The sequence below is a fragment of the Solanum dulcamara genome, chromosome 9, assembly GCF_947179165.1.
Source record: "Solanum dulcamara chromosome 9, daSolDulc1.2, whole genome shotgun sequence".
NCBI lineage: Eukaryota > Viridiplantae > Streptophyta > Magnoliopsida > Solanales > Solanaceae > Solanum > Solanum dulcamara.
Genome location: NC_077245.1, coordinates 2,003,117 through 2,016,732, shown reverse-complemented (window position 1 = coordinate 2,016,732; position 13,616 = coordinate 2,003,117). Strand labels below are relative to the sequence as shown.

The window sequence follows — 13,616 nt, the reverse complement described above, 5'->3', positions numbered from 1 at the left end:
GGTAGTTATGTAACTAGTTCGATGACATAACCTCTTGAGATTTTGTGCAATATAAACATAGCCTCAAAGATCATACAAAGTCATAAACACAAGTATAACCGTTATTTGCGAAGAGAAAAAATAACAAATGGTCTTGAAAAAGCATATATGCGAGAGTTTGGTTTGGTGTATAAAGAGTTTGATGAATTTATATTGGTAATTCTACAATGAAGTTCTCTTTTTATTTTTTGCGAGAAAAATATATAATATGAATATTGAAAGTTTGATATTATTTAATTTACTTAAACTTTAAAAGAAGTAAATTCTAATTTGTACATGAAAGACTTTCTTCCAAGAAAGGAGAACAAGAATATCTATGGCTTGTAAGAAACATCTTACGTTGCATGTCTTGTACCTCTCAGCTTATGTCGTCTTCTTTTGATTTCATTTTGTTGGATTGGCTGTTGGCTAATGGATGACGCACAAGTGGCTGATGAGTAATGAATTGGACATAGATATTTAGCTGCCTAGCAAACAATCCTTTTTCCACTTAGAAGAACTACTCCCTCCGTTTAAAATAGTTTTTTAAAAAATAATTATTTTAAAATTAAGATAAAATTAACTTTTTTTCTCATAATTATATTTTAAGATATAAATAAAAATAAAATAGTCAAAAGAAAATCTCTCTTAATTTGAAAAATGCGATAAATAATTTTACTTTTTATATTCTCTCATTGGTATACGTCATGGGTGATGTGTCCTTTTTTTTTTCTCCTCTAGTTTTCTTGTGGGTTATCAGAGAGTCTTCGTCATATTAGACTTTTACACTAACTTTAATCGACCAATACTCTTATCAGTTTAGATTTTAAATTCGGTTGAAAAAGATACCTCCGTTAAAGTTAAATTTTTATTTGATAAATCGTCTAATTTGACAAAGAGATTTTTTTTAGTAGCCAAAGTCATTCATTTTTAACATATATAATATGTGGTTGTTAATTAATATACTCTATCTTCATTCTATGATAAAATTTGTTACAAAATCGGAGAAAAAAATAATATTCCTATTGACATAATAATTACAGTTATTGTGGTATTTTTTTTCGTTTTTGAAGAATTTTATTATAAGCTTGTTAACTAAATTCCTATTATGTTACGATTCTCATTTTAAAGCATAAATAAAATTGTAACACCTAAGGGTGTATTTCACGTAGGAAAATGATTTCCTATTTTTTCACTTGCCATGAAAAAGTTTCTTCCTGTATTTTATTTTGTTTTTTCATCCATGAAAAACTCTAGTGTCTGGACCTAATTTAAATGTATATACAATTAACGTATATATTTATTATAATCTTAATCCTATATAATTAACGTACACTTTCCATATGGATATCTTTCTTATTAAGAAGCAGCTAAGTATGAATATAAGGAAGGAAGTTGTAGTGCAGTTAGTAGTGCAGTCAGCAGGATCACATGGTTAGCTATAGTTAGTTAGGAATTTGTTATGTAACTAACTACTTATAGTTGTTATTTAGTTAGTGAGAAATGATCACATGGTTCACACCACATAGTCTATAAAAGGAGATGATTTTCCTCAATTGTATTCAAGTTTTCAATGAAATAATATCTTCTCCCTTTTCTCTATCTCGAGTTCTTCACATACTCTCCCATGGAGGCTTAACTTCCATGGATTCTGTTCTTAATGTGTAAGTTTACATGGTATCGGAGCGCCAAGACTAGAATCACTAGCTGTGTGCAAAGTTTTTAGTTCATTTCCCTGATTAAAGTTCTTTCATGGGAGACGTAACAGAAGCAAAATTAACAGTAGCAACTTTAGGACATAATCATCCACTTCATCTTCAATCTTCAGATACACCAAATGCATCTCTAATTGCGACAAAACTTACAGGTCCTGAGAACTATGGACTATGGAGTAGATCGTTTCGACTTGCATTATTGGCAAAGAACAAGCTTGGATTTGTTGATGGATCTTGTCTGAAAAATTCATACAAAGGAGAGTTAGCAGCTCAATGGGAAAGATGTAATGCTGTGGTTTTTTCATGGATCAGTAGCACAGTGGCTACAGAACTAGTTGCCACAATTGTCTATGCATCGAATGCAAAATGAGTGTGGGATGATTTCAAGAAGAGGTTTGATAAATCTAATCTTACTAGAGTTTATCAACTTTGGTCTGATGTATCTACTTTAAGGCAATGTATTGATTCTGTGACTTCTTACTATTCCAAATTAAAAGATTTATGGGATGAATTAGATGTGTTAGTGCCAGCACCATTGTGTAATTGTGATGAGACAAAACCTTACATTGAACACCTTAGTCAACAGAGATTATTGATGTTCTTAATGGGCCTAAATGAGTTTTATAGCCATGTTAGAAGTGATATACTACTTAAAACTGTTGTGCCTAGTGTAAATCAGGCATATGTTATAGTGATTCAAGAGGAAAGTCAGAGATTACTGAGAGTTATAGAAATTCACAAGGAACCACTTACCATGTTAATAAATAGAAAGCAGAACATTAAAGGTAAAAAGCTACTGGATGTTGCCTGTGAGCACTGTGGTTATAAGAATCACTTGAGCAAGGATTGTTATAGATTGATAGGATATCCTGCAGATTTTAAGAGTAAAAAGAAGCAAGGTATGGGAGTCTCTGAAAGTGTCACCAGTCGATACAAATCAACTAACAATAGCTAACCTGGAGGTTTCAAGCCTCATGCCAATTATGTCAATAATGAGGAACAAGGCAATGGACTCACACTTACTGAAGAGGAGTACAACCATGTGCAAAATCTCAGGCATAATGCAGGAGGAAATGTTGGTGAATGCAAAGCAAATTTAATAAGTAATGTATCACTAACACCTAGCACTTCTACACATGACTGGATCATTGATTCTGGTGCTACTCACCATATTACATCCTACAAGGATTTGTTAGCTGAATTGAGTTGCCTAGGTGGTCAAGGTTCAAGCACAGTTCAGTTCCCAACAGAAAATAGAGCTAAAATAGCAGGAACAGGTCATTTTACTATTTTGGGAAGTTACACAGTTAAAAATGTGTTGCATGTACCTAGCTTCAAGTTTTACTTGTTGTTAGTTGCCAAGCTAACTAAAGATCTATTGTGTGGTGTTAGATTCTGTCACGACCCAAAAACTAAGATCATGATGGCACACATCTCAAAATCTAATCTGATGTGTAACCCTAAAAATAAAACTCATACAAGACTCCCAAAGGGGAAAGTGATGCCACGATTTAAATAAAAAGAAAAAAAAACAATGAAGAAATTATCTCAAAACCTGGTGTCATAAGTATAAAGAGCATCTAATAGAAGGTTCGAATCTGGAGATACAACATAAGTCTCTGAATGATACAAAAGACTGAAAAATAAAGATAGACTAGTGACGATCCGAATTCTGGGACCTCACCACTAATCTGAGAATACACAATCTGCTAGAATATTAACTGCCACGTGGGGTACCCCAACTAGTATCTGCATCAAAAAGGGACACAAAAGTAGGGGTGAGTACAATTCACATGTACTCAGTAGGTTTTAGCTGACTGAGTATAAGGAATTAATCAAATCTATGAAATAAACTAAGGAACGCATCCACCTGCATACAGAAAAGTCCCACTTCGGCATCGGTGCCGCCAGTTTATATATATATTGACGCGAGTAAAGTAAACCCATAATAACAGCTCATAATCACAATTAACCAGATAATTCAAGCAGTACAAATATCAATGCAATGCAATGCAATATGATGATGCAATGATGTGGTGGTACGGTGGAATCAAGACTGTCGCACAGCCTGTCGTATACACCTGCCGAGCTGTGCTACCAAGCAGGACCTATGGGGGTCTCGCAGACTATATACCTCAATCACAATATCTCATTATCCTTGCCACCTCCTCGTGGTCAAGGGATCACAATGCATCCACTATCCTGCCGGAAAACCGCCTCGGTCAGGGACTCAAGATACAAAGGTTGAGATCACAATGCATCCACTACCCTGCCGGAAAACTGTCTCGGTAAGGGACTCAATATACAAAGGTTTAAAGGTGTTTCATTTTCTTTCTCAAAAAGAATTTCCATATTTCTCAACTTTCCATGTTTCATGATATGATGAATGAGGATGAATGCATCAAAACACATATGACATGGAGGTAATATTCAACTCACATGTGGTATAAGGTTTAAAGTTCTCAAAACTTAACCTACACATGATATTCACCCTCAATAAATAGTAACGGGAAGGAAACACTTTCTTTTAAATATTCACCCCTTTCTCAACAATATTTCAATACTCAAGTATGCTAAAAAAAAACCAACTCAATCTCTCAGGCGGCATCACAAGTCAAATAATATACTCAAGCCTCTCTCTTAGGCAAATCACAAATCACATGCTCTCAAAGCAAATAAGATAACAAATAAGACCCCCACACGGGCTATGTAATACGAATAAACCCCCACACGGCAACACATTAATAAATAAGCCCCCACACGGGCATCACAATATATATAACATTCTCAACTCATACTACAACCCCATCCCAAAGTCTATAACATATGAATGACTAATTACCCCATCTCAATCTCAAAGAAAGATAGCCAAACCTACCTCAATTGCCGAAACCGCACTCGAATACCTCTACCGGATAAGCAACTCTCGAATTCAGCGCTCGGAATGACAACCCACTATCAACAATGAAACATACATGTCACAAGGAGTCCAATGACACCCATATTAATAGGTTTCGGAATCGGGGATAAAATGGTCCAAAAATTAACTATTTTTGAAAAGGGTCAAATCTGGAAATTTATTGAACAATCCCATTCTATTGGTAATAAGGAACTCATGGTTGAAAAAACCATAAAAATAGAGCTCAAAACGAGTTGGAAATCACAATTTTTCTTAAATTTGGATTAGGGAAGAAACAAAGATTTTTGGGGTTTGAAACTAAAATTTAAGAGTTAAAATCGTCAAAATCTTAATGAAAAAGGAAGGTTTTAGGTCAAAAATCACTTACCCAACACTTTGCCTCGAAAATCTCTTCTCAAATCACCTCAAGGAGTTCAAGAACTCAAACAAATAATGAAAAATATTGAAATGGGAAGAAAGGGGCATTTTCTGCCCAAAAAGTTACTGTTCACGCGTGTTACTGTTCACGCATGTTACTGTTCACGCGTGTTTTGTACAAATTTTCGAAAATCACCCTCAAGGTCATTACAGATTCTTTCCTAATTTTTATGTACTGCAGGCCCTCTACAGTGGCAAGGTGATTAGGATTGGTAGAGAATCTGAAGGTCTTTACTTGTTGAAGGATTCAATAAAAGCAGTAGCAAGTGCTGCAATAAAAAATGACAGTTTAACTACTCTATGGCACTTGAGACTTAGACATCCATCATATACAACTATGCAACATATATCATCTCTGAGTCTTAGTTTGTCTAAACACATGTGCTGTCATATATGTCCTTAGGCAAAACAAAGTAGGCCTAGTTTTCCTGATAGTTCTCACAAGTCTAGTGGTATATTTCAGCTCATTCATGTATGGGGTCCTTATAGAACTCCAACTTATGATAGAAAGCAGTATTTTGTTACTATAGTAGATGATTACAGCAGATATTCATGGGCATGTTTGATTCAGTCCAAAATTGAAGTTTATTCTGTATTAAAAGACTACTTGTTAATGGTGAATACTCAATTCGGTATCAAGATGAAAGTATTGAAATCTAACAATGGAACAGAGTTTATGAATTCAAGATGCAAAAATTTATTTGCCTCTCTTGGCATTGTTCATCAGACTTCTTATCTATACACACCTTAATAAAATGGGGTGGTCGAAAGAAAATATACACATATATTAAATACTGCTAGAGCCATAAGATTTTAAGCTTTTATTCTAATTATCTATTGGGGCCATTGTATAAAAGCAACAGTCTATCTCATTAATATGATCCCCACAACAGTCTTGCAAGGGAAATCTCCTCATGAAGTCCTCTATGGTATGACACCATCACTAGATTATTTAAGGGTGTTTGGTTGTGTATGTTTTACCTCTATATTGTCCAGGTCTGATAAATTTGCTCCTAGAGCAAAAAAGGGAGTGTTTATGGGATATGCTGAAACTCAAAAGGGATACAAAATTTTTGATTTGGAATCTCACTCTTTTCATGTTAGTAGAGATGTGAGGTTCTTAGAATATGAATTTTCTATCAAACTTGGTTCTTCCTCCACCATTTCAAATGGTCTATTCATTCTACATATGTGCCAGTTCTAATAGTGGTAGATGATGGTACCACACAAGGAATTAAGGATACATCATCAGAACATGATGCAGACCTTAATATTCCTGATACAACAGCTGCAGGTACATTATCAGAACATGATGTAGACCTTGGTATTCCTGATACAACAGCTGCAAATACTACTATTATTCCACCTACATCTAAGTTCACTACTGTAAGGCCAAGTAAATCTAGTAGACCTCCTATTTGGCATAAGGAGTACATTGTCCCTCATCCTTCAAAGCAAGCTCATGCCTGTCTTTATCCCATAAGAAATTATGTTGATTATTCCAAGACAAGTAGTTCTTATGTCTTTTTTGACAGCTCTTTCAAGTATTATTGAATCTTCCGGTTTCAAAGAAGCATCTAAGTGTAAGGAGTGGGTGGCAGCTATGCAGGAAAAAATAGAGGCTCTAGAACTCAATAAGACCTGGACAGTAGTTGATCTTCCATCTGACAAGAAGCCTATTGGTTCCAAATGGGTGTACAAAGTTAAACTTCAAGTTAAGGGTGCAGTTAAAAGATACAAAGCTAGGTTAGTTGCCAAGGGATATAGTCAACATGAGGGTCTAGACTATCATTAGACCTTTTCTCCTGTGGTTAAAATAGTTACAGTCGAGATTGTTATCAGTATAGCAGTCTCATACAACTGGCCTCTTCACCAAATGGATGTCCATAATGCTTTCTTACAAGGTGATCTCACTAAAAAAGTCCATATGGACATGCCTCGGGGTTCTCAGAGGCAGGGAGAGCACAAGGTGTGTAAGATGATAAAATCTCTTTATGGTCTAAAATAGGCCTCTAGGCAATGGAATCTAAAGTTGACTGAGGTGTTATTAGCTACTGGTTACTCACAAAGTCCATATGATCATTCTCTATTCACAAAAAAGGATGGTGAAGCCATAGTTGTAATACTTATCTATGTGGATAATTTACTCCTGACAAACAACAGTAACAAATTGATACAAGAATTAAAAGACTCTTTGCATAGTAAGTTCAAAATTGAGGATCTTGGTGACCTCAAATACTTCCTAGGCATTGAGATTATGAGGTCCAAGACTGGTATACTACTCAACTAGAGAAAATATGCTCTAGAGTTGATCTCAAACACTGATTTGAGTGGTGCAAAGCCAGTGAACACACCTTTAGAAGCAAATATTAAGCTCACCATAGTAAAACATGATGAGCTAACAGGAGTTACTAATGATCCTATACCCAAATATATTACAACTACCAAAGATTGATTCGAAGATTGCTATATCTAACTATAACTAGACCTGATATAAGTTTTATTGTCCAAGTAATTTCACAGTTCATGCAACAACCCAAATTATCACACTGGGAAGCAACCTTGAGGCTAGTTAGATACATCAATAGTTGTCTTGGACAAGGTCTGCTGTTAAGTAGCACAATGAGCCTAAAACTTAAAGCATTCTGTGACTCGAATTGGGCATCATGTCTTAATACTAGAGGGTCTGTAACTGGATACTTGATCAAATTTGGAGATTCTCTTGTATTTTAGAAATTCAAGAAGCAACATATAGTGAGTAGAAGCACTACAGAAGCTGAATACAGGAGCGTGGTTGCTGCTGTTGCTGAGGTAATTTAGATACTTAGAGTATTGAAGGAGCTAAATGTGTTGATCAAAACACCTATGAAGCTGCATTGTGACACTAAAGCAGCAATACAAATTGCCAATAATCCTATATTTCATAAGAGAACTAAACATATAGAAATTGACTACTATTTTATGAGGAAAAGGATCAAAAGTGGGCTGATATTGTCTACTTATGTGAACACTAAACAACAACATGCTGATCCACTAACAAAGGGCCTAGGTGCAGCACCTTATCATATGTTATTAGCCAAGCTTGGAGTCTTCAACATATACTCAGCTTAAAGCTTGAGGGAGAGTATTAAGAAGTAGCTAAGTATGAGTATAAAGAAGGAAGTTGTAGTGCAGTTAGTAATGCAGTCAGCGGGATCACATGGTTAGCTATAGTTAGTTAGAAATTTATTATGTAACTAACTACTTATAGCTGTCATTCCGTTAGTGAGAAATAATTACATGGTTCACACCACATAGTCTATAAAAGGAGATGATTTTCCTCAATTGTATTCAAGTTTTCAATGAAATAATATCTTCTCCCTCTCTTCTCTATATGGAGTTGTTCACATACTCTTCCATGGAGGTTTAACTTCCATGGATTCTGTTCTTAATGTGTAAGTTTACATTTCTTCGTTTGGGTGATATTAAATTCACATGACACGAAATTAGAAGGGTAAATAAATGTCCGTAAAGTTAAAGTACTAAAATAAATTTTGTTGCCAAGTTTAAAGAGGATTTGATGTATTTACTCTTTCTTTTTTGTTATGTTTTCTTGAATGTTAAGAGAATATGTCTTTTTTTAGGTGCTTTTGAGTTTATCTTGTTATATTTAACACCCTTAATCGTTCATATCCCAGTAACGTACATTCAAATTAATTCATTTAATATGTAGAACATAAGTGAATTAGAATCAACCGGCCTTTTTTTTGTTTATATCCATCCTAAAGTATATATATTTCTACAATACTATCTCATGAAGGATATGGCCGGCCAAAAATTAAAGGTTTAACATTTGTGTTTATATAACATTACTGGCTTCGTAGCAATTCACTTATACTTTGATTTCACATGTAACAATAGAATGTTGGCATTGCCCTATAATCTTCCTTCCAATACTTGCTTCATGCAACACGAGGCTTGTGGAAATCGAATTCATGATCTTGATTTTAATATCACTTGATAAGATTAAACGATCAAACACTGATAGCAAGGACACAAACTTTATATCTTAACTAAATCCACCAAATAAGTGTCATATTCCATATTGGGACACTTAGGCTTGTCATATGCAAGATGTTATATTATTCCATCATATCAGTTATATCTTTATAATTTCATGTCAATGGATTATGAACTTCTGAATTTAGCCATCACAATTTTACATCAATTTTATTCTCCCTATGCTTGCTAAACTATAATCCAATATATTCAGTGTTATTTTAATTTGTCCTAAATTTATCATTGTCTCAAATGTTTCTTCATTATATAATTCAAGTTATTAGTTCTATTATGATAAATTAAAATCAAGATACTTTGTCTTCCTCTCTTACTAACAGAAAAGGGCTGTTATAACATATTTTGACATAATTAACAATAAATACATTTTAATATCAGAATTTATATAAAAAGGAACTAAATGGTAATAATTTAATTGGATCCCATTCGTTAGAGATCCTATTTACATTTGTTGACCCGCAAAAATCGATTTTTATATTGACAATTTCTCGTACCTAAACCAGAAGGAAAAGATTTGTAACCTGTTTGAATTGACTTATTTTTAACTTATTTATAAGTTGAAAACTGCTTATAAGTTTTTTTAAAAAATAAATCGGTGCTGATTAATTTTATTTTTTTTGAATTATAAGCTATTTTCAACATATAAATTACTTAAAATAAGTTCATCCAAATAAACCCAATTATTTATTGGAGCTTATTTTAAACACAAAATAATTTTAAATTGGTCAGCCAAACACTCAAAAAAAAATTAAAAATAGCTTATAAATAGCTTATAAGTCAATTCAAATTGAACGTGATTTTTTAATTTTTTTCAAAAAAGCATTCATCAAGTTTCAAGATTAGGCGAGAATACTTTATTAAAATCAAATGTGGGTCCCATACCTGACCCAATGAAAAGGATGTTAAGTGATATTTTAAGGACACCCCTTAACTTATTAGTGACCAACGGAAGCAACCTCTCTTTTGTTGTTATCTGCAAAATAGTCCTACCATCAACTTGTAGAAACAAATAAGATAGTAGTAATTTATAAGAAATATGACGAAGTGGTAAATATTTTTTTTATTTTTAATTAGAGAACTCAAATTTTGAATTTTTCAAAATATAAAATTATCCTTGTTAAAGAGCTTTCACACTCTAATGCAGATTTTTCTGTAATAAATTTAAATTTAATCGAGTCTCAAAATGAATATCAAACACAATAAGAAAAAATAAGGTAGTACCAGTGACCCGTGAGCACACGTATCATGAGGTGAAATTTACACGTGTGATAATCACAACGGCTAATTTACATACCTACCAGGTTCTCGGAGCCAATATAAACTCGAGTAGCGGTAGAAGAATGAGAAAATATCTCCTTTTTTCTTCTTCACTCTTCTTATTATTTCTCCAATGGATCGTCTTTTTCTCTTATCTCTTCTCGCTTTCGCACTTTTCTCGTCGGCAATTGCTTTCTCCGACGACGATCCGTTGATCCGGCAAGTAGTATCGGAAACCGATGACAACCATATGTTAAACGCCGAGCATCACTTTTCACTTTTTAAATCTAAGTTTGGAAAGATCTATGCTTCTCAGGAGGAACATGACCATAGATTGAAGGTATTCAAGGCTAATCTCCGCCGTGCGAAGCGCAACCAGCTCCTTGACCCTACCGCTGAGCACGGTATTACGCAATTCTCCGATCTAACTCCATCGGAGTTTCGTCGGACTTACCTTGGACTTCACAAGCCCCGACCTAAGCTTAACTCTGAGAAAGCTCCGATCCTCCCGACCAAGGATCTTCCAGCTGATTTTGACTGGCGTGAGAAGGGCGCCGTCACCGGTGTTAAAAATCAGGTCATTTAATATGGATATATTTGTATTATGTGATTAATTGATATTCCTTTTTGTTTTTTTTTCCGATTATTTTGTATTTATCGGTGGATGGCTTTGACTATATTAGGGCTCATGTGGATCATGCTGGTCCTTCAGTACGACAGGAGCGGTGGAAGGAGCTCACTTTTTGGCAACTGGAGAGCTGGTGAGCCTTAGTGAACAGCAGCTTGTGGATTGTGACCATGAGGTCAGTATTGTTCTTGCCGTTGACTTTTTAAATTTGATCAATTCAATATTGATTAGTATCTATATCTATGTTTAAGTGCAATTGATGATGTTTTGCTGGTGTTTCTTTTCATATTATCATGTTGCTTTGAATATATGCTCAGCTCTGTATAATATGCTTAGATTAGAAAGGGTTTATGGTTTAGCTATCATTTGAGTTACAATCTTTCTGTTGGAAATGGCTTATAAACTGGAAAAGGATTAGACTTTACTGTTTTTTTAGGTATTTATACAGTTGGGGCTGGGGAGTGTAAGTTAAAAGCATATAGGATAGTTCTATTTTCCTGATTCTTTCATCTGACAGTCGATAAACAGACTCGATCTCAAATTATTTGGGTTAGTTTTCTTGAAACAAATCATATATAATGGTAAATCGTTGTGCCAAACACCGTATCATTGAGTTTTCTTGCCAAAGCTAGTTGTCTGCGTCGAAAAGTGAACTATTTGGGTATTAATTTTGTGGGAAAGGATTAAAGATCAAAATCTTTGCTTGTCCGTACTACTAGGAGGCAAAAAGAAAATAGGATTGTCGTATGCTCTTTGTTTCTTTAAAATGGATCATCTTGCTATTTAAAATTGTTTTTGTTTCTTTGGAGCAACATAGAAAGACAAATTAACCCAATAGGGAACCGAGTTGATACTGAACAGAGACAATAATCCTTGAGGCTAACTGTGTGTATCTGATTATTGCCTTTTCTTCTACTAAATAAATACATACATATTTGTTTTACCATGTTTATCTTAAATAAATAAAAAATTCCCTTATGCAGTGTGACCCGGTGGAGAAAAATGATTGTGATGCAGGTTGCGACGGTGGTCTTATGACCACCGCCTTTGAGTACACCCTGAAATCTGGAGGTCTCCAACGGGAGAAAGACTATCCTTACACTGGCAAGAATGGCAAATGCCACTTTGACAAGAGCAAAATTGCCGCCTCTGTATCTAACTTCAGTGTTGTTGGTCTTGATGAAGATCAAATTGCTGCTAACCTGCTTAAACATGGTCCTCTTGCAGGTAATGTTGTAGCTTTCATAAACTGAAGGCTTAAGTTGGAAGATTTTTGCTAGTGTGAATGAGAGCAAACAAGAAAATTTAAGTATATTTTTTTTGTGTGGTTCTAAAATGCAGTGGGGATCAATGCTGGTTGGATGCAGACATACGTTGGAGGAGTTTCATGCCCATTAATTTGCCTCAAGCGTCAGGATCATGGTGTCCTCCTAGTGGGTTATGGTTCTGATGGTTTTGCCCCTATCCGTCTCAAGAAAAAGCCTTACTGGATTATTAAGAATTCTTGGGGAGAGACTTGGGGAGAACACGGATATTACAAGATCTGCAGAGGTCACAATATCTGTGGAGTTGATGCAATGGTCTCTACTGTGACTGCCACCCATACTACTAATCCTAATCTTTAAGAGAATTTATCCCAAGAATGTTGTCTGTGATCAAGGGTTTTACTATCATTACCCTCATCTGTGTAAATATTTCGGTCAGTAATGTATTGTGAACTCATGTCTTAGATTTCATCAGCACTTTATTATCGTGCCACAAACCACGTACTGGGATTTGTATCTGTAGTTTATACTTCAAATAATTGAAGTTTGAATTTTAAAGTTATTTGCTAATTGAATGTTCGAAATCTCTCTTTACCCTCTTATGAGCTTAAATATTCGGTCTCCTATTGAAACTTTTTCAGAGTTCTGACTTGGAAAGCATGCTGTGCAAATATGAACATAATAACTTGGTGTGTCTAAATTGAGATGCCCTATGTATATAATATAATGTTGTGACCGAAAATAATTAAGTGTTTGCGGGGAAGCTAGCAAAAGAAATTTTTGAAAAATCATGAGTAAGAAGATAAATGAAAAATATATTATAAGAGATATAATAATTTAATGTTGTTCAATTAATTGACCTACTTTCACAAGAGGAGATGAGTAATCCACTCATGAGTATAAAATATCGAGAGAGATAATCTTGTATAATTCACTTGAAATACAAAGAGGTTCACACAAGTGTTAACATAACATTTGTGTCTCACCGATTTCCCCGCCAAATATAAAAACGTTGTGTTTTCTTTTAAGAAACAAGAAAAATTCAATTATATTAGAAAAGTCAACATATAATGACCATGTTCTTTGGATTATTAGCACGGCCCAGGTTCGTTATTTGGTGGGTGTTTGTGTCTGAATGATGTGGTATCCAATAGATAGATCTATATATAGTAAGAAACATGAACAAGAGGTTAACCTTATGCAGTTTTCTGTTTCATGAATCTTCCTAAGAATTTGGTTGAATAAATGTCAAAAGGAGAATATGTTTCTAAGGATACTAAACTTCTTAATTATATGCATTTCTTCAATTCGAGAGAACCTTGAATGTGATGTGAAAATAA

The 13,616-nt window shown here is 34.4% G+C and overlaps 1 protein-coding gene across 1 annotated transcript; it reads left to right on the top strand.

The window, feature by feature from the left end:
• Positions 1 to 10,469: 10,469 nt before the first annotated feature.
• On the top strand, positions 10,470 to 12,838 carry LOC129903167 (probable cysteine protease RD19C). Its single transcript, XM_055978669.1, has 4 exons — positions 10,470 to 10,960; positions 11,067 to 11,186; positions 11,995 to 12,238; positions 12,353 to 12,838. The coding sequence occupies exons 1-4, from the start codon at positions 10,517 to 10,519 to the stop codon at positions 12,634 to 12,636; spliced, it is 1,092 nt and encodes a 363-aa protein (XP_055834644.1). The 5' UTR covers positions 10,470 to 10,516; the 3' UTR covers positions 12,637 to 12,838.
• The last annotated feature ends 778 nt before the right edge of the window (positions 12,839 to 13,616 follow it).